This window comes from Heptranchias perlo, chromosome 15, assembly GCF_035084215.1.
Source record: "Heptranchias perlo isolate sHepPer1 chromosome 15, sHepPer1.hap1, whole genome shotgun sequence".
Classification (NCBI taxonomy): Eukaryota; Metazoa; Chordata; class Chondrichthyes; order Hexanchiformes; family Hexanchidae; genus Heptranchias; species Heptranchias perlo.
The window spans coordinates 7,368,511-7,390,717 of NC_090339.1; the positions used below are offsets into that span (position 1 = coordinate 7,368,511).

Sequence of the window (22,207 nt, forward strand, 5' to 3'; positions counted from 1 at the left end):
GATGGATGAGATGGACTGAAGGAGGGGCATCCTACATCCTCAGAGGGGCAGGAAGCTCTCCAGACATATGCGTAAGAGGCAGTGGGAGGCTGTGGTGGGTGAGGTCTTTGCCGAGAGCATAGCACCAAGACCTTTTTTATAATTCCTTCATGGGATTTGGGCGTCGCTGGCAAGGCCAGCGTTTATTGCCCATCCCTAATTGCCCTTGAGCAGTTGGTGGTGAACCGCCTTCTTGAACTGCTGCAGTCCGTGTCGTCATGGATGCAGTGCAGGAAGAAGTTCAATGATTTGACACGAGTGGTCAAGGTGAGTGCAAGTTGCAAGCCGCAAACCCACAACTCACAGGTCACACACTGGCAGCTTTCAACCACAAGAACCACGACACCCAAACATCTTACAGGAAACTCACTGACACACTTTCCTCTTTCTTGCAGGAGAAATTGGCATGTAACGGGAGGCAGCAAGAAAGAACTGGAGGAGGACAGGCGTGCCTACACATCCTCACCCCCATGGAGGAGACAGTGATGGCAATCATTAGAACGGCCTTCGCTGTGGCCATTGGTGGCACTGGAGGGATCGATGATGAGGGTGTCTGCATACTGAATCCTCCTTCTTGTTTCCCACTTCTCCCTCATCCCATAATCTTTCCTGACTCACCTGCTGCAGATGGTGTGAGCATGCACGTCTTATTTTCTCCTCTCCCCTCACCACAACCCAACTCGTGTCCCTTTGTCATTTCAGATACCCAAGAATGGAATCTTCCCAGTCAGAGGAGGCAGAGGCAGACGACAGTGATGATGAAGACACACTGTTGCTCAATCTTACACTCGCAATCACCAGCTCAGATACTGACACTGCGCGTAGTTTAGAGGCTAGGATAGAGGAGGGATTTGCACGTGGTGTGACACCAGGCACAAGTGCGCAGGAGTCAGGGCGGGGAGGAATGGATACCGTAGGTGCCAGTTCGCTGGAGGGCAAGGTCACACACTAGTTCTTCTGGCAAGGAGTCAGATGATGACTTCGACGGGCCAGGCTACAGAAGAAGGCTGATGGGCTATGCAACCAAATGCTCAGTGCATTGGAAAGCCTGCCAGAAAGCCTGCACACAATGTCAAGGGGGTTGGAGGAGTCCAGCTCCAACTTGGCACAGGGCTTTGCGCAGAGCTTGGAGCCCATCCTTTCCCACATGGAACAGGTGGTCACCTCCATCAGCACATCTGTGGAACCCACCATGATGCAGCATCTGATGACCGATGTCACTGCTTCCATCACAGCACAAACATCTACTGCATTTGGAGCTCAGATTACTGCTATCGTGGCTCTGGGTTCCACTGTTGAAATGGGCTTCTAGGGTGTCACAGCACTCCAGCAATCTATTCACTGGCAGATCACCAGGATTGCTGAGGCGCCGCCCCGGGACAGTGACAGTGGCGCCATGGAATACGAACTTGCTGTCCTCTCTCAGGACAACAGCATTCCTGCTCCCACTCCTGCCACTCTGCCACTGCCCTTGCTGTTGCTTGTCAGCCAGCCAGCCAAGACTACTGCAGCCCAGGCCGAGACGGTGCAGTCTGAAGCCGAGCTCTCTCAGTCCAGAGCTGCTCGAGTTCGTCCTCCACGGCTATCTGCAGTCTCCTCAATTTAAGGTCACCAGCCTTCCACCACCCATGCTCCAGCCACTGAGGAAGCACCTCGTAGGAGCACTAGGAAAGGTAAAGGCACACAAGCACAGGTCCTAAGAGAATGCACATGGGTGAATAATATCAGTTTGTTTGCATAATTGCATTGTTAATTTATAAATGTGGCTCTGAATTTGCATTTGTTGTTGGTTTTTATTTCTGCGATGGGCTGAAGGAGGAAGCAATGTGTAATCATAAGAAGGATGATTTGAAGGTCATGTGAGAGAGGAGAGGTAAAGAGTGTTGGATTGTTGGTGAATGGGGAGGTGCCGTTGAGGTTACTGGTATTGCTCATTAGTAATCTGATCATGTAGAGCCCTGGCCGAAAGGGCCTGTCTACCTTATAGCCTCCCTGCCTTTTCTTCCACTTCTTTCTCCTCCTCCTCCACTTCCTCTTCCTCCTCCTTCTCCTCCTCTTCTTCCTCATCCTCTGCCTGTTCCTCAAGTTCTCGCCTGATAGGCATTGGCAAGGGCCAGGTTGTGCAGCATGCAGCATACAACGACAAATCTTGATACCCACTCAGCTGAGTACTGCAGGGCTCCTCGAGTGCTCCATGCAGCGGAAGCGTTGCTTGAGGATGCGCATAGTGTGCTCTGCGATGTTCCATGTGGCAGCACGGCTTCCATTGTAGGGCTGCTATGCACGTGTGCGTGGGTTCCTAACCGAAGTCATAAGCCATGTCATGAGGGGATAACCCTTGTTGCCGAGTAGTCAGTCTTTGACTTGCCTTGCTGGTTGAAATATATGTGGCACAGAGGACTGCCGCAGGATGAAGGAATGGTGACTGCCGCCAGGATAGCGGGCATTGACCTGCATGATGCGCTGCGTGTGGTCACACACCAGCTACACATCGAGGGAGTGGAATCCCTTTCTGTTCATGAATATGGCTGAGTTCAGATGTGGAGGACACAAGGCAACATGCATGCAGTCAATGGCACCCTGCACCATGGGGAAGCCAACAATGTGAGCCATACCCACGGGCTCACTCCAGCTGCTTGTCTCTGGCAAGAGGGAATGAGATCATAGAATCATAGAATCATAGAATTGAAGAATGGTTACAGCACAAAAGGAGGCCATTCGACCCGTGGAGGCCGTGCTGGCTCTCTGCAAGAGCAATTCAGCTAGTCCCACTCCCCTGCCCTATACCCGTAGCCCTGCAAATTTTTTCCTGCAAGTATTTATCCAACTCCCTTTTGAAAGCCACGATTGAATCCGCCCCCACCATCCTTTCAGGCAGTATATTCCAGATCATAACCACTCATTGCATAAAAAAGTTTTTCCTCATGTCGCCTTTGGTTCTTTTGCCAGTGATCTTAAATCTTTGTCCTCTGGTTCTTGACCCTTCTGCCAATGGGAACAGTTTCTCTCTATCTACTATATCTGGACCCCTCATGATTTTGAACACCTCTATCAAATCTCCTCTCAAGCTTTTCTGCTCTAAGGAGAACAACCCCAGCTTCTCCAGTCTATCCACGTAACTAAAGTCCCTCATCCATGTAACCATTCTAGTAAATCTTTTCTGCACCCTCTCTAAGGCCTTCACATCCTTCCTAAAGTGTGGTGCCCAGAAGTGGACACAATACTCCAGTTGTGGCCGAGCCAGTGTTTTATAAATGTTTAACATAACTTCCTTGCTTTTGTACTCTTTGCCTCAATCCCATGCCTCAATCCCAAAGCCCTGAATCCCATATGCTTTTTTAACTGCTTTCTCAACCTGCCCTGCCACCTTCAACGATTTATGCACATATATCACCAGGTCTCTTTGTTCCTGCACCCACTTTAGAATTGTACTCTTTAGTTTATATTGCCTCACTTCACATTTCTCTGCTTTAAATTTCATCTGCCACGTGTCCGCCCATTCCACCAGCCTGTCTATGCCCTCTTGAAGTCTATCACTATTCACCTCACTGTTCACTATACTTCCAAGTTTTGAGTTGTATGCAAATTTTGAAATTGTGCCCCGTACACACAAGTCCAAGTTATTAATATATATCAAGAAAAGCAGTGGTCCTGGTACCAACAACTAGTACCAAGTACCTCGTACCGTGATGAATCTGTTTCTGAGTGCGTACAGAGCCTCAGTGACCTCCCTTATACATTAGTGCACTGCAAACTGCGAGATGTTGCTTATATCGCCAGCAACAACCTGAAAGGAGCCAGAGCTGTAAAAATTAAGCGCCACGGTTACCTTGACAGCCACAGGCAATGTTGTCCTTGCCCCATTCTGAGGCTGCAGTTGTGGTTGCAGCAGTTGACAAATTTCAGTCACGGCCTTTTTAGTGAACTGCAGCTGTCTGATGCACTGGCCGTCGCTGAAGTTATGGTAAGGGAATTGACCCCTGAATGCCCTCCTTGGATATGGCCTCCTGCTGAGTGCCCTGCTCCTCCTCCTCCCACTTCCAGCAGCTTGTCCTGCTCTGCGTGGCCTCTCTTCATTCTCCCATTCCTATTCAATTCGCAGAGGAAGTCCTACCAGGCCACCCATGTCTGGAAATAACTTTTCTCAGCACTATATTTTAAATGCCACTAACATTACTGCAACACTAGCCAGACCGCTCTCTATAGAATATTGAAACTTTATCCAAGTATAGGAAACTTCCAAAAACACGTACAATTGCACCAGCAGCCAGAAGAAATAATCCAGCAACTAACTTGTAATTCCTGCATGATCCTTTTAAATTGCGCTGGTTTAAGTCCTGTTCAGCTGTGTGAGATTAAGACAGTGCGTTGGCTGGAGCATGGAGTTCCAAAATGTCTTTGGCTGCTTGAAATCAGCATTGCACACTGATCCACGTCATAATCTCCCTACTTTACATGCTGCCGGCGGTCGTTAGGTGGGTGTGCGCAAACCTCTTTACCAAGATGGCATCCTGCACACTTCACGTTGGACGTGTGCCCCTGCATCTCGGATGCCATTTTTGGGGCTTAGGTGTCCGCGCATCGCCTACAAAATGGGTGCTGCAAGGTCCAATTTCACCCCGTTTGATCTCTTAACTAGAAACATATTTCTTTTGTGATCAGTGTCAGTCTTTCTGGAAATACAAATCTCACTCCCAGATATTCCCTGAACTCGTGGGTTTTACTCTGGGAAGGACTGGTGGAATAATGTCTTTATTCATTTCCTGTTTTCTAGCTAATCATGGTGATGTTCTTTAAGTGCATTGGTTCTGGTACTGGGCTAAGAATACAGATCGGAACATAGCAACAGGAGTAGGCCATTGCCCCATCAGACCCATGAGCCTGTTCTGCCATTTAACTAGATCATGGCTGATCTGCACCTCATCTCCATTTACCCGCCTTTGATCGATATCCCTTGATACTCTCACAGAATAAAAAGCTGTCTGCCTCAGTCTTGTAAAATTCACTTGACCCAGCATCAACAGCCTTTTGTGGGAGGGAGTTTCCAATATCGTGCGTGTGAAAAAGTGCTTCCTGATTTCACTCCTGCGTGGCCCACCACTAATGTTAAGATTCTGCTCCCTTGTTCTGGATTCCCCCGCCAGAGGACATAGTTTTTCTGTATCTACTCTATTGAATCCCTTTATCATTTTAAGTACCTCGATTAGATCACCTTCCAATGTTCTAAACTCAAGGGAATACAATGCAGGTTTATGCAACCTACCTTCATAATTTAATCCTTTAAGCTCTGATATCATTCTGGTGAATCTGCGTTGTACCCCCTCCAAGACCAATATATCCTTCCTGAGATGCAATGCCCAGAACTGTTCAGATGGGGTCTGACCAAGGCTCTGTATAACTAAAGCATCACTTCCTCCCCTTTGTATTCCAGCTCTCCTGAGATAAAGACCAACATTCCATTAGCCTTTTTTGAACCGTTCATGAGTTCAAATCCCATCAAGGCAAATTGTGAAACTGAAATCAATAAATCTGGGAACCTTTGGGCCAGAACAAGAAATGACAATAAGAGCCGGTGGAGTGTTGTAAAAACCCAACTGGTTCACTAATGTCCTCAGCTGAAAAGGTCACTGCCACCCCGACCTGGTCTGACCTACACATGACTCCAGTCCCACACCATGTGGTCATCTTTTAATGCCCTCAGAGCAACTAGGGATGGACAATAAATATCACTTTGTCAACATCAACCACATCCCAAGAAAAAAGATTTTATAAATAGCCAACAGTTTAAAGCAGTGAGATTCATTTAATTGCTCCTTATATCAGCAATGTTCAATCCTGTATTATTTACTGAGTACAATAAAGGGTTCCCTGGTTCATTGAATTTAATATTCTTTATAAATCAATGAATTGTTGCCTTTATTTCTGCTTTCTCTCCCCTGTATTTTGGATTTCACTACAGTACCTCCTCCATTTCTGTAAGCCAGGTAAGGGAATCGCCAGACATTGCCCAGACCCACAGCACAGCCGATCACTGAGAGCAAGTAGTCAGCCTTCGAAGACCAGTTGCTTCGCTCCATATTCTCATCACTTTCATCCTCATGATCATTGGTGGCAGCCTGGGGGAAAGAGAGGAAATGGCCCACTCAGAAGTTAGACTTTGTCAGATAAGAACTCGCGTAAAAAGTACAGTTTTCACCCACTACTGAAACACTGTGTTGTTCTCCATTTAGCAGAAACCGGCTGGTAGTTTGGGAACACCCTGAACCCCACAACAACCAAATCACAACAACCAAAATCCCTAAATTATCAGCACCTGCAGTTTTACTGTAATGTTTTGATAAAATACTCACCGTGTCCTCTGGAGGGTGTGTTTGGTGGTCATTCTGTGAGAACCCAGATAAAGTCAATTCTCTCAGGTCCATTTTTGGACAATGATGAACGATTCTTCTGTTTACTAAGGGATTGAGTCTCCAGCTTGTGGACTGTTTGTCCAACAGTCTTCTAACTTTGTACTGCTCCTGGACTCTGGTGAAAGATTCAGCTCCTAACACAAGTCCCAGAGCAGTACAAAGTGCAGCTGTTCATTACATGTGATTTAAAATGAGTGTAACTCTGTTTACACAGGTTATGGTTACATTTAAGGTCCCAGAATACTTCTGCTGTCAATTGGCAAATCAGCTGGACTAAACAATTCTATTGCAGGTTATTGTATTAGTTTCAGAACACTCTGTATCAAAGTCCTGATATTCTGCTTCTACAGGTTTCACAACATCTGCATTTATGAAGGTTACAGCACCAAGTGCACCTGCACCAATCAGGATCTCAGGCAATGCAAAACTCTGAACATGTTTGTTTAAACATTTTTCATTTTTTTCCAACGACAGCAGCTATTGGACTGAGTTATTTTTACACTTTTAATTTAAAATTTGCATATTTGGTTTCTCTCCAGTTACACTGAGACTATCTGCTCCAGGTGGTCTCACACTCGATGCAAAATGACAGACTGATGTCAGTTCAGTTGCACCTGTGGGGTTTATGTTGTCTCACAGACACACAGGATGTGCAGTGTAGCTGCACTATTAGCACTAAAGGGGTCTTGGAACCAACTGTCCTCAACACTATCAGCTAGAAATTACTGTTGGTAATATTAACGGACAGATGATTAACAAGTTCATATTGAGGTTCCTCTATCTGCTCTATTAGCAGAGGTGTTTATTATTATTGGATGGAAAATCTTGCAGGTCACAGATCAGGGACACTGACCTTCACACTTGAATTCCTTCTATCAATTCCAGTCATGTGAAGCTCTAAATTATAAAATTCAACCCTCTGGTCATCCAAGAACCCTCAAAGTTGAAGGTTTTCTTGCTCCGTGATGCAGGTACATGAATTATATAAATTCATGTATAACTGATACATCTCAATGTGTGTGCAGATTGAACACACCTTGTACTTTTGGAGTTGTTGCAATAATACAGAGCTTTTATGCCCTGAGAATTATCAGTTCTTTTTGAGAAAAGAAGAACGAAGAACATACTATGAATGGCTCAAATACCTCCCTCCTACACAGTGACATTGTGATTTGTGCTTTGCCAACATAATCTTTGCTACATCAGAATTTAAAAACTTACAATCCTCCATCATATCATCTAACTGTATCTTCAATGAGCCTAAAGATTTTATCTCCACTGCCCTCCCCAGAAACCCATTCCAAGTGTTGATCACCCATTGCATGAATTCAAAGCATGAAGGTGGCGCAGAGAAGGACAATTTAGCTCTGATGTCTTGAAGTCAGTGCTGAATTGCCCTTCCATCAGTTTTAACTATATCCCCTCGCCCTACTTGGCTTACCTTCAAGTAGTGATGTGGACATCTCTCACAAAACCATTTAATACCTGTGTCTACTTCTATAAGATCGCCACTCAGACCCAGTTTTCCAGTCTTTCCTCGTAACTCAATCCTTTGATGCCAGACACTGGACTCAAGGAGATACCTCAGCAGGGCACAGTCCAATTTTAATATAAAATCCTCTGATGTACTGATCCAGCAATATACATTCAGGTATTGAAAATAAAAACAAGGAAGTGATGTTGAATTTGAACAAGACATTGTTTAAGCTACAGATGGAGCATTGTGTGCAGTTCTGAGCACTCCAATATTAGGCCATGGAGAGAGGACAGTGAAGATTCACTAGAATCAGAAATATGAGGTCATAGTTATGGAGAAGGGTTCAAAAAATTGGGGCTTTTTATTGAAACAGAGAAGGCTTAGGGGAGGGGTTATTAATCAACATTTTGAAAATTCTGAAAGGTTTTGAGAAGGTAAATAATGAAAGATTGTTTCTACTGTTTGGCTAATTGATAAGAGGGTGCAAAAACAGAATTATCATTAGAAGAATGAATGGGAAATTTAGAAGAAATTTTCACACAGTAACTTATTAGAACATGAAATGCTTCACAACAAGTTGCTATTGAGGCAGAGACTATAATAATATAATTTAAAATGGAACTCGATAAATATTTGATCATTAAGAATGTACAAGAGAAAAGGACTGATAAATGGAATGAGAGTAGATAGCTCCAGTCGAAGGGTTAGCAACAGCAAGGTGCAATGGGCCAAATGGCCTCCTACTATGCTGTAATTTTAGTGACTCCGCATTAAGTTCTAAATCTATAATCGACCCCATTCTCTTTCTGATTCACCTTTAGCTATTTCTATGCCATACACAGAGTACTTATAACACAAGTTTTCCTTCCAGTTTGTAGTATTTAATACCTGTCTGTATTGAGGTCTACAAGGTACTGATTTGTCCATTTACAGGCATGATCTTAATCCTTTTGTAGGTTCTTGGCTGCTTTCTTCAAGTTGATTACTCCTCTCAATTTAGTATCATCTATGAACTTGACTAGTTTAAATTGGGTTTCTGTATTCAAGTCGTTCCTGGAGGTTAGGATCATTGGATTTAAAAAGCATTTGGACAGTTACATAGGTAAGATGGGTATAGAGGGATATGGGCCAAGTACTGGCAATTGGGACTAGCTTAGTGGTATAAACTGGGCGACATGGACATGTTGGGCCGAAGGGCCAGTTTCCATGTTGTAAACTTCTATGATTCTATGATTCTATCCCAGTACTGTTCCCTGGGACACTCATCAAGTCCAATACATGCTGACATTCTTTCTCATCAGGGTTATTTTAACACCAGCGATAACTAGTTTAAAGTAAATGGATTAGCACCAGTGATAAAACAACACTGATCAGAACATTTAGGTAACAATCTCTGATGGTAAGTCCCCAACTGTCTGTCTGAAATGAAGACCTGGAAGGGTCAAAATTTCCTCCAGCTTCATATCAGCAAAACTGCAGCCATTCTCTTTGGTTCCTGCCAGCACCTATATTCCTTTGACCTTCACTACATCAACCTCCCTGGTAGACAACTCAGGCCAAGTCAGGAGATGTGGAGCCTCCTCCCTCTGCTCGACCTCACACTGATATTCTTTCCTCACATCCACACTGTTATCAAATGTGTTTTCTTCACACCTCTGCCCCTACCTTCTCCCATCACCAAAACCCGAGCTCAACTTGCACTTCAACTTCTTTAATGTTCTCCTAGCCAGCCTCTTCTCTCCACTTTCAGAATCTGTGTATTCATTCAAACTGCTGCACTCCCATAATCTCTGTCCTTTCCGAGCTCCATTGACTCCATTGTATCAACTTCAACATCCTCATTCTCGTCACTTTCAAATCCCTCCACGGGATCACCCAACTCTACCTTCGCATTCTCCTCCAGCAATATATCCCTGCACTCAGCCTCCTTTCCTTTGACATTGGTTTACTCTTTTCTCCCCACTCCCTCCATCCCACCATTGGTAAGTAGTCTTTCAACCACTAAGCCCGTCCTCTGGAACTCCCTCCTTGGATCCCTCATCTCACCACTTCCAAATCTCATCAAGACCCTTCTTTTCATCACTATCTTCACCCCCCCCACCCAGATTCGCTGTTTTCCCTTTCCCTCCTGCTCAGTGTCCACTGTTTTTCCTCCTCAATATATGTGAGGAGCTATCTTCCTTCACATGAGGAACACGATAGAAATGATTGTTATTATTGAAAATACTAGTTAATATTACAATAATATTACAAGCTGCAAGAGTTTTACGGCTGGTGTTTTATTGATAGTCATAATGGTGACAGACTTTATGCTACTGGCCACTCCGATGCACCTAATAATAATTCCACATTCCTTTCCTCCCTTAGTCTCTGTATTGAGTGATTCCTCATCCTTGGAGTTTTAATCTACATCTCAACTCACCTTGCTCCCTCTTCTCTGATTTCACTGCCCTCCTATATACCCTTAAACCTGTCCCTCCATATAAACAATCCTGCCCATATTCACAGTGACACCCTCAACCTTGCCATCTCATTTGGCCTCCCTACTCCCAAGGTCTCAATCACAGACAAGGCCAACTCTGATAAATTCCTTGTATCCCCCATTACGCACATCCCCTACCTCCTTCCAACCCCACTTCCTTCTGCATCCAGCCCTGGAAAAAGCTCTCCCATAAGTCACTTACAATTGCACTTTCAAACTCCCAACTGTTTAGCCTTTGGTCTTCCATTCACCATGATACTACTGTCGATCTGCTCATCTATTCCCTCACATCCACCTTGGATGCTTTTGTCCCCAGTAAAACCTTTACTCTCTTCCATCCTGGTTATTCCCCCTGGTATGCCCGCCATCATTTCACCCTCAAGTTCAAATGGCATAGACTTGAGCATTTCTGTCCCACAACTGGCTCAGTCGATCACCATCAAAATCTGTCTGGACCACATTGAGCACAATCAGACTTCATTCTCCTCAGCTAGAATCAGCCACTACTCCAGGATCTTCTTAGAGAGCAAACATAACCCCCGGCTTTTTTTCTCCATTAACAATCTCTTTAAATCTCACTCCAATTTCTTCACCACCAACTCTGTCCCTTCACCTCCAACATCAAGGGAGAGGAGCTCATGGACTTCTATGTCGCTACAATTGAGAGCATCCATTCTGCCACCTCTATTCCTTGCCACCCCCTTCCCCTTGCTCACCAAGCCATACCTTCCCATATGCTTTCCCCTGTCTTTCTCGCTTATCTCCCCTCATGCCCACTCCAAGTTCATCTTATCCATGAGACCCACCTTCTGCTCCCTTAATCCCATTCCCACTAAACTGCTCATGACCCAACTTCCCTTCCTGGCTCCCATGCTAGCTGACATTGTAAATAGTTCCAGAAAATCCTGGAAATACTCAGCAAGTAGGCAACATCTGTGGAGAAAGAAATAGAGTTAACATTTCAGGTCGATGTCCTTTCATCAGAACTGGAAGGAGTTGAAGATTTAACAATTTTAAGCAAGTACAGAGACAAGGAAAGAGGGGGAGGAAGGGGAGGGGAGGAAAGAACAAAAGGGAAAGGTCTCTGATAGGGTGGAGGGCAGAGTGATTAAACGACAAAAGGGATGATGGTGCAAGGCAAGGAGGGCGGTAATGGGACAAGTAAAGAAATAAAGATGGGTCTAGAGGAGCTGTAAATTGCAACAGCAGAACCATTACCAGCACTTGCTGTCTGAAAAAATGGGAGCAGTGGTTATTGAAATTAATGTTGAGTCCGGAAGATTATAAAGTGCCTAAACAAAAGATAAGGTGCTGTTCCTTGAACTTCCATTCAGCTTCATTGGAACAGTGTAAGAGGCCAAGAACAGAGAGGTCAGAGTGGGAGTGGGACGGGGAATTAAAATGGAAAGCGACTGGCAGGTCAGGGTCACACATGTGGACTGAGCGGAGGTGTTCAGCAAAGCGATCACCCAATCTGCCTTTGGTCTCCCCAGTGAAGAGGAGACTGCATTGTGTGCAGCGAATACAGTATATTAAATTGAACGAAGTACAAATAAATCGGTGTTTCACCTGGAAGGAGTGTTTGGGGCCCTGGACGGTGGGAAGGGAGGAGGTGAAGGGGCAGGTGTTGCATCTTCTGTGCTCGCAAGGGAAGGTGCTGTGGGGAGGAGAGCAAGTGTCGGGGGTGATGGAAGAGTGGACCAGGGTGTCGCGGAGGGAACGTCCCTTTGGAATGCTGAAAGGGAAGGGGAGGGGAAGATATGTTTGGTGGTGGCATCGTGCTGGAGGTGGCAGAAATGGAGGCGGATGATACATTGAATGTGGAGGCTGGGCAGTGAAATCAGAGAAGAGGGAGCAAGGTGAGTTGAGATGTAGATTAAAACTCCAAGGATGAGGAATCACTCAATACAGAGACTAAGTGCCTCTATATCCTTTTTATAATATGGAGACCAGAACTGTTCACAATACTCCAAATGTGATCTAACTAAGGTTCTATACAAGTTTAATATAACTTAAATTTACCTATCCAACTGTAACCAGAGAACCTCCAGAAATGGCTTCTCTTCCTTTCCCCACATTATTGCCTCTGGAGTACCACAAGGATCTGTCCTTTGCCTCCTCATCTACATGCTATGCATTGGCAACATCATCCAAAAAAATGGGGTCAGCGTCCACGTGTGTGTGGTCTTTTGTCCAATTGTGCCTTTGGGAAGCATCTTTGGACATTTTTCCACTTTAAAAGCACTATATAAGTGCAATTTATTGTTGTTCTATGTACTTAGTAACTATGTTAAAATTCATACAAGCCCACTGCTGCCCAGCACTTAACAGGAGGTGTCAATACATATTCTCCCCTGGCACTGGGCAACAACAACTGGGAACTCACTTTTGTGCCATGGTTGGGTTTCCAATGGTATCAAAGGCACCATTGGACTGGACACAAGTCAAAGTATACGATACATTTAACTGTCTAAATAGGGAAGACTATCATTCCATCCATATGCAAGTGTTACTTGTAATCAGACATGGGGCTGCCTTCACTCACAATTACTTTATTGTTGCTCGAATTAAAAGATTTGAGAAGATGAGAAGGTTTCAGGATTGGTTTGTGTGTAGAAGTGTGTGAGGCCTGAAGACACAGTCATTTTTTCTTTCCCAATGGGGTCATTGACTGAGGTTTCAGATTTGGTGGCTCCGTGGATCCAAGGTTAAAACCATCGATGACACTTCTCCCCGTAGTATGTCAAATGTCAAGAGAATGGTTCTTGTAACCTACAAACATCCGAGATCTCTGCACTCCTCAAATTCTGGCCTCTTTCGCATCCCTGATTTACTTCGCTCCACCATTGGCAGTTGTGCCTTCAGCTGCCTAGGCCCTATGCTCTGGAATTTCCTCCCTAAATCTGTCTGCATTTCTATCTTTCTCTCCTCCTTGGAGATGTTCCTTAAAACCTATCTCTTTGACCAAGCTTTTGGACACCTGTCGTATTATCTTCTTATGTAGTTCAGTGTCAAATTTTGTTTGATAACATTTTTGTGAAGTCCCTTGGGACATTTTACTACTTTGAAGGCGCTATATAAATGCAAGTTGTTGTTGTTTCAGATAAGATGTTAAAAAGAGATTCTCAGGTGGATGTAAAAAATCCCAGGGCATTATTCAAAGAAGAGCAGGGGAGTTCTCCCAGTGTCCTGGCCAATATTTATCCTTCAACCTAGACCACCAAAAGGTAAAATAAATTGTCTGGTCATTATTCCATTGCTGTTTATGGGATTTTGGGGTGTCTCAATTGGCTGCTGTATTTCCATACGTTACAACAGTGACTACAATTCAAAAAGTACATCATTGGCTGTGAAGATGTTTGGGACATCCTGTGGTGATGAAAGGTACTATAGAAATGTAAGTTCTTTCTTTATTATATATAAAAGGTTTTAATGCACACCTGTCACTTATGATGTCACAGTTTGTCACACATACAAATTGCTGTGTCACAATCTTTTTGGAAACAAAAGTAGGAAAAAAGGTAAAGAAAGACAGTCATTTGCTGTTGGTTTTTCTGACTTTTAATTGACCTTCCCAGCTTTAAAATGAAGTTTTACAAATGAAACACGACAGAAAATCTTCCCTAAAGTTTTAACAATATTTAATGATTAACAGGAAGTTGCACATTTTTAAATCTCTGTTTAAGGTTCAGCTGATTTTTGTATATTTCCCCTCTGTGCAGGTTAATGTCGACCTCAGTCTGGTGTTGATGTGCAAGCTGCAGAAATTCTCTATCACAAGAAAGCTGAGATGCTCAATAGTTTGTGTTTGATGTTTCTGGACTATAGATGTTCTGTTGACTGCCCACATCCACCTCCCTGTTCCAGCCCCAGCCCTGCACTCTTACTTTGCTGTTATTGTTTTATTGGGGCTGCTCAGGGCCAAGGCCAGGGATGCAGCTGGGCTTAGAGTCTGGGGAGCAGGACACAGACCCCAGACCCCAGGAAGCTCAGGGCTTAAAGTCCAGGGAGAGACTGAGTTCAAGAGATTGAGAGAAAGAGAGAGAGAGAGAGATGGGTGCGAGAAACAGACTGGGATCAAAGGGAGAGGAAGAGAGAGGGAGATGAGAGAGTGGGAAAGAGTTTTTCTCTTTAATGCAAGCTGAGTTTTTTTAAAAAAACACCAGATGGATTTTGAAGCTAAATCGCTCACATATATTTTGTTGATGGTTAGAAAGGGACAAAGCTAATGATTCACACATGGGAGACAGAGTCTCTCATTTGCAATATCTAGAAAACAAGAAGCAGAGTAGAGAGGGAGAAAGTTAGTGAGGAAGATACAAATAGAGAGTTTGTTTCTTTCCTCATTCAAATTTGATTATTTTATCAATGGATGGAGGGTTATGGGGTTCTTTGGTGCAGAGCATGGATATTACAACCAGAGTCAGCCAGTCAAGATATTCAAGGTTCCGATCATGTAGACCCAAACCCTCCTCTGTCCATGTCTACCCCAATGACAACTTCAGCAAGAACTATGAATCTACCAGGAAGAAAAACATTTTATATAATTCAAATAATTGAGAAAAAAGGCGTTGCTCCCTCACTAAGTCACTCTCACTCCCCAGGATTGGGAGGGTGTTTCTCCCTCACTGAGTTACTGTCACTCCTCAGATGCTCGCTGACTAATTCACAATCACTGGAATGGGATCACAAGGATTGGGAGGGTACACCGAACATGTTGATCACATTGCAACCCCACAGGATTAGAGGGTGTATTGCTATATTGAACTGAGCATCGAGCATAAGTGATGTTGAAGGGGATCACAGTTATTGTTCACCCACACAGGCAGTCTGTTTCTATATAACACCCATATTCCTTGACTTTAAAATGATTGGCCCTGGAAATAAGTAGGGGGGCAGTGCCCATCCCAACATAGGTGACAGCCTATGCCCAACTTGGACCTCTGACACTGACCCACCAATGCCAAGGGCAGGCACCCACTCAACTAGAGGCACAGCTGGGGTGCCTGGCACCAGGCTGGAAAGCCTGGAGGAGGTGACCAAGCTGGGGTACAGGGTGACAATTTGTTGGTAAAGTGCTCCCTAAATTACCTGAAATATGCCTTCAAGATTCACAGGGAAAATGCCTTGTAAACTGCCTGAAATGTGTTCTTAAAATGGAGTTTAGTTTAAAGTGGTCATACAAAATGGAACATTAGCTGGATTGAATGCTGGGAAATGCCAGCTAATTAAAGCCATAAGATTTCTGATTAATACAAGGTTTTCAACTAATTAAACCTTAAAGGCCTCTAAACTAAAATCCATAAAGGCTTGTACAGATAAACAAGACATTCCAAGCTATAGTGTTAGAAACCCATTTAGAATTGGCACAAATTCAGGAAAGAGGGGTCCAACACAAATATGAGAGATCTTCAAAAGTAGACGATGGAGAGGGAAGGTGGATTGTAAAACAGAGACACGCAGTCTCAAGATATTCAGGCTTCACTAACAAGATTTTCCAGAAAACTTACTGACTGTTAGGAATGACTGACAGCAAAAGGGGTGAAACCTTCTAACTCACACGCATCACTCAGATAGGTCAACTGAATGTAAGAAGCTGCTCTTTCAAATTAAGATATAAAAAAGGAAGCTTTGCACCCCTCCAATCTGTAACAGTAACAATAGTATTAGAAGCACTCTCTCTTTGTCTTTCTTAGATTCTCTTCATTAGATGTAGTTTCTGTTTATAGTTGGAAGAAGAATCTCTTTGTCCTTTTCTCTAGTAATCTTTACCGAGCAGGGATAAAATGGGATCCTTACGAGTACATGGTATCTTCAGGACAGAATTGCAGAGGTTGCCTACGTAATGTAGAATGGTGATGCCAGTCAGGTACAGGCAGAGATAATTGTGTCACTTAACTGTACAAGTGTCTGAGTTCAGAAAAAGTGAGAGCTAAGCCAGTGTGAAGGTGGGCTCAGCCAGAACAGAGGATCCAAGGGGAACAGATAACCTCTCCGCCAAAGGGACTCACTGACTCAATGCTCGAGAAGATAATGCCTGCGTCCCAGAGAAGGAAGAAGATCGACTCAACCAGGTTGCTCATAAGGACGAGGTCATATAAGCTCTGGAAACATTTCTAATCATCAGTCTCTTGACATTAATTTATCCAATTGACCAGCTATTTAATGCTGTTAACTTGTCAGCTATCTAGGGATTTAACCCTAGGGTAACCTCACCAATTTATAATAGTCTCAGACACCAATCTCAACCATAACTTAATAGTCAGCGATTCCGTCAGTGCTAAATTACAGTGACACCTGAATTATCTTCACAACATTTCCTACTCATTTTGTTAAGTATCTCTGTCCATTAATGATTTGCTATTCAAACAGCTGGATGACTCTGAGTACATCTACATACATCTATTAATTGCCCGTATACTCAATGTTCAACTTTAAGTTGTCATTTTGTGAGTTACTGCATGATTTATTGTCTGACTTCTTCTTTGATGATTTGGTGAGAAAGAGTTAATTCATTCACTCAGTAACTTGTGAGTATCCTAATTGAGGGTTGGTAAGGTGAACTCAGATTCAATCCGGACTTGGTGGTGTAAGCCAGTTCAATGAGCCGATTCACCCCAGACCTAAAACTGGGCGATAAAACCCCAGACAGTTCCTTAGTGAAGAGTCAAAGTGACGGGGTTAAGGATTCATCTGCATCCTTGCAATATATTTGTCGACATACCGAAACCAAGTGTCCATACATTTTTTGGAGCATCGCAGTCAAGTTTTGAATCTCCCAAGATTATTGGGGGCAATATTAGGCTGGGATTAACCTTAAAAACGTATAATTTAATTTGATGCTTTGTAAACCAACTAAGGGTAAATGAGTGAATAGAACTGATGCTGGAAAATCATTGGTTGAAATATAGTTTTCAGCCTGTGTTGAACTTTGATTAATTAGATGTGATCATTATGCCTGATGAATTGTTGCAGGTGGAGATGTTTTCTCCTGAAATTTTAAAGGAGTTGCATGCTGCTGTTAAAAACAATACTTGGGAGAAGTCTGAAAGTGGACAGACTGAACAAGCAAAATTAGCCATTAGATCTTCCCTTGTTGCTTTAATATACTTCCTTACTCAATAGTTAAACATATAGGTTTAAACTAATTTGGCAGGGGGTGGGCACCAGGATGTAGCATTGGAAAGGAGAAACAAGGTGCACAAAGGATTGGGAGAGAAAGATAGCACTGGAATAAGAAATAGTACGGTATTAGGTGGGATCAGACTAAGAGAGAGTACAAGAAAGTCTAAGATTGGTTTGCAGTGCATAGGTGTAAACACACAAAGTGTGGTAAATAAGGTTGGAGAGCTGCAGACACAATTAGCCACATGGGAATATGATGCTGTGGCGATAACGGAGACCTGGCTCAAAAAATGGCAGGATTGGGTACTAAATATTCCTGGATACAAGGTGTTCAAGAAGGATAAGGAAGGAAAGAAAGGGGGGGGGCCTTGATTAAAGAGGATATTGCAGTACTGGAGATAAAGGATGTCCTGGAGGGGTCAAGGACAGAATCTATTTGGTTAGAGTTGAGAAACAATAGAGGTGCCATTAAACAACTGGGTGTATTCTATAGGCCACCAACTAGTGGGAAGGATATAGAGGAGCAAATTTGCAGAGAAATTACACAGAGGTGCAAAAGCCATAGAGTGTTGATGATGGGGGACTTCAACTACCCTAATATGGATTGGGGTAATAATAATATAAGGGGCAAAGAGGGGGAGAAATTTTTGAAATGTGTTCAGGAGAACTTTCTTGACCAGTACGTTTCCAGCCCAACAAGGAAGGAGGCATTGCTGGACTTGGTGGGCCAATTGGAGCAAGTGTCAGTGGGGGAGGATTTAGGGAACAGTGATCATAGTATCATAAGGTTTAGAATAGCTATGGAAAAGGCACAGACCACTCTAAATTAAAAATACTCAATTGGAGGAGAGCCAATTTCAGTGGGATGAGAACAGATCTGGCCTGGGTAAATTGGAATCAAAGATTGGCAGGCAAAACTGTAATTGAACAATGGGCGGCCTTTAAGGAGGAGATGGTTCGGGTATAGTCTAGGTACATTCCCACGAGGGAGAAAGGTAGGGCAACTAAAGCTAGAGCTCCCTGGATGACAAAAGAGATAGAGAGTAAGATGAAGCAGAAAAAAGGGGCGTATGACAGATGTCAGGTTGATAACACAAGTGAGAACCAGGCTGAATATAAAAAGTTCAGAGGGGAAGTGAAAAAGGAAGAGTATGAGAATAGACTGGTGGCCAACATAAAAGGGAATCCAAAAGTCTTCTAGAGGCATGTAAACAGTAATAAGTAACCAGTAGTAAGAGGAGGGGTGGAACCGATTAGGGACCAAAAAGATCTACTCATGGAGACGGAGGGCATGACTGAAGTACCAAATGAGTATTTTGCATCTGTCTTTACCAAGAAAGAAGATGCTGCCAGAGTCTCAGTAAAGGAAGATATAGTTGAGATATGGGATGGGCTAAAAATTGATAAAGAGGAGGTACTAGAAAGGCTAGCTGTACTTAAAGTAGATAAATCACCAAGTTCGGATGGGATGCATCCTAGGTTGCTGAGGGAAGTAAGGGTGGAAATTGCGGAGGCACTGGCCATAATCTTCCAAACATCCTTAGATACGGGGGTGGTGCCAGAGGTCTGGAGAATTGACCCTTGCTCATAAAAGGATGCAAGGATAAACCCAGCAACTACAGGCCAGGTTAACCTCGGTGGTGGGAAAACTTTTAGAATCGATAATCTGGGATAGAATTAGCAGTCAATTGGACAAGTGTGGATTGATTAGGGAAAGCCAGCACGGATTTGTTAAAGGCAAATCGTGTTTAACTAACATGATAGAGTTTTTTGATGAGGTAACAGAGAGGGTTGATGAGGGCAGATTTGGCAGCAGTATTCAAAATCATGAAAGGTCTAGGCAGAGTAGATAGAGAGAAACTGTTCCCGTTGGAAAAACCTTTTTACACATTGAGTGATTATGATCTGGAATGCATTGTCAGAAGGGGTAGTGGAGGTAGATTCAATCATGACCTTCAAAAGGGAACTGGATAAGTACTTGAAAGGAATAAATTTGCAGGGCTACGGGGATAAGGCGGGGGAGTGGGACTAGCTGGATTGGTCTTGCATATAGTAGGCATGAAATCGATAGGCCAAATGGCCTCCTTCCGTGCTGTAACCTTTCAATGATTCTATGATACTAACTGAGGGTCAGCAGGGAGCAGCTGTTCCGCAAAACCAACAAGGGCGTCCCCAAGGCTAGGATGAAGCAGGCCTGGATGGAGGTGGTTGAAAAGATCAGCGCCACCAGCATCACCCCCAGAATCTGGGTTCAATGCAGAAACAGGTTCAATGACCTCACAAGAGTAGCAAGGGAGAGTACAGCTCTTCACCTCTCCACCACTCTTAACAGCATCTCACCAAATTCCAAGTACTGGAGAAATTAATGCGGCCAAAAGCCGACAAAACCTCTGCACCTTGATGGCCTACATCCTAGGGTTCTAAAAGAGGTGACGGCAGAGATAGTGGATGCATTGGTTGTGATCATCCAAAATTCCCTCGATTCTAGAACAGTCCCAAAGGATTGGAGGGTGGCAAATGTAACCCCGCTATTTGAGAAAGGAGGGAGAGAGAAAATAGGGAACTACAGGCCAGTTAGCCTGGCATCAGTCGTCGGGAAAATGCCGGAATCTATTATTAAGGACATGTCAACAGGGCACTTAGAAAATCATAATATAATTAGGCAGTTTTATGAAAGGGAAATCGTGTTTGACAAATCTATTAGAGTTTTTTGAGGATGTAATTAGCAGGGTAGATAAAGGGGAGCCAGTGGATGTGGTATGTTTGGATTTTCAAATTTTCGATAAGGTACCGCACAAAAGGTTGTTACACAAGATAAGGCCTCATGTGGTTGGGGGTAATATATTAGCATGGATAGAGGATTGTTTAACCGACAGAAAAGAGTAGGGATAAACGGGTCATTTTCAGGTTGGCAGGCTGTAACTAGTGGGGTGCCACAATGATCAGTGCTTGGCCCTCAGCTATTTACAATATATATCAATGACTTAGATGAAGGGACCGAGTGTAACGTATCCAAGTTAGCTGACGATACAAAGCTAGGTGGGAAAGTAAGCTGTGAGAAGGACACAGAGTCTGCAAAGGGATATAGACAGGTTAAGTGAGTGGGCAAGAAGGTAGCAGATGGAGTATAACGTGGGTAAATGTGAGCTCATTCATTTTGGTAAGAAGAATAGAAAAACAGAATATTTTTTAAATGGTGAGAAACTATTACATTTTGGTGTTCAGAGGGATTTGGGTGTCTTTGTACATGAAACACAGAAACTTAACATGCAGGAACAGCAAGCAATAAGGAAGGCAAATGGTATGTTGGCCTTTATTGCAAGGGGATTGGAATACAAGAGTAAAGTAGTCTTGCTGCAATTGTACAGGGCTTTGGTGAGATCACACGTGGAGTACTGTATACAGTTTTGGCCTCCTTATGTAAGGAATGGTGTACGTGCCTTAGAGGTGGTGCAACAAAGGTTTATTAGATTGATTCCTGGGATGAGAGAGTTGTCCTATGAGGAGATGTTGAGTAAAATGGGCCTATACTCTGGAGTTTAGAAGAATGAGAGGTGATCTCATTGAAACATATAAGATTCTGAGAGGGCTTGACAGGGTAGATGTTGAGAGGTTGTTTCCTTTGGCAGGAGAGTCTAGAACGAGGGGACATGGACTCAGGATAAGGATCGGCCATTTTGGACTGAGATGAGGAGAAATTTCTTCACTCAAAGGGTTGTGAATGTTTCGAATTCTCTACTCCAGAGGGCTGTGGATGCTGAGTCATTGAGTATATTCAAGGCCCCAATCGATAGATTTTTGGACTCTAAGGGAATCAAGGGATATGGGGATCGAGCGGGAAAGTGGAGTTGAGGTCAAAGATCAACCACGATCTTATTGAATGATGTAGCAGGCTCGAGAGGCCGTATGGTCTACTCCTGCTCCTATTTCTTATGTTCTTATGATTTTATGTTCAAATGACAATATTTTCAGTCACTCCCATCCCCAAAATACTCAGCAGGAGTAAAAATTGAAGAAACAATGTTATTTTAATCGCAAAAATTAAGTATTACATATTGGATGAATACCATATTACTAGATAGTCCTGTGCTTTGAGTAACTTTACAATGTACCATTGTTTTAATAAATGTTACGGTGTCTGAACTGTAAACTTGCAAGACCAGTCTGTCCAGAGAAACAGGAATTTCCCTGAATCTGCTCCAGAATAACATTTCTTATCATGTTTTTAATTGGGCAATCAACAAGAGGTTATGTTGCCTCCCTCTTCACAAGAGGCCACATAGTTTGATAAATATGTTTGTGAGATGTTTATTTGTGTGGTGCTGACTGGTATGAAGAATGGCCCAAATTTCATGAATTTTTCCTTCATATACATAAGCCACTGATAACTATTGAAAAATACAGACCATAATACACAGAATTTCATAAGGTGGAATTGAAACATTCACAGTTGCCTTTAACCTTCACATGGGAAAGATACTCTGAATCTAATAATGATCCTAGAATATTTGTCAGTTTTACTCAGTGCTCATTACTTGCTACAGATTGTTTTCCAGTCATGGTTTCACCCACTGAGTAAGTTTTATGATTCAGGTCTTCCATTGCAGACCTTGCTGAGACTGGAACACATTCGGGTGCAGAGTTCAGCGTCCGAATCATATTCCGTTTATTAAA

At 43.4% G+C, this 22,207-nt stretch overlaps 1 protein-coding gene across 1 annotated transcript in view; it reads right to left on the minus strand.

Annotated features, from left to right (window-relative positions):
• Nucleotides 1-6,614, minus strand: part of LOC137333188 (sodium- and chloride-dependent neutral and basic amino acid transporter B(0+)-like) — a 73,590-nt gene extending 66,976 nt beyond the window's left edge. Inside the window, exons 1-5 of the mRNA XM_067997371.1 lie at nucleotides 6,390-6,614; nucleotides 5,954-6,155; nucleotides 4,293-4,384; nucleotides 2,036-2,338; nucleotides 1,546-1,703 (exon numbers count right to left, since the gene is read on the minus strand). Of these exons, the coding sequence (XP_067853472.1) occupies nucleotides 1,546-1,703; nucleotides 2,036-2,338; nucleotides 4,293-4,384; nucleotides 5,954-6,155; nucleotides 6,390-6,461 (827 nt within the window). The 5' untranslated portion in view covers nucleotides 6,462-6,614. The remainder of the gene's footprint in view (nucleotides 1-1,545; nucleotides 1,704-2,035; nucleotides 2,339-4,292; nucleotides 4,385-5,953; nucleotides 6,156-6,389) is intronic.
• Nucleotides 6,615-22,207: the final 15,593 nt, after the last annotated feature.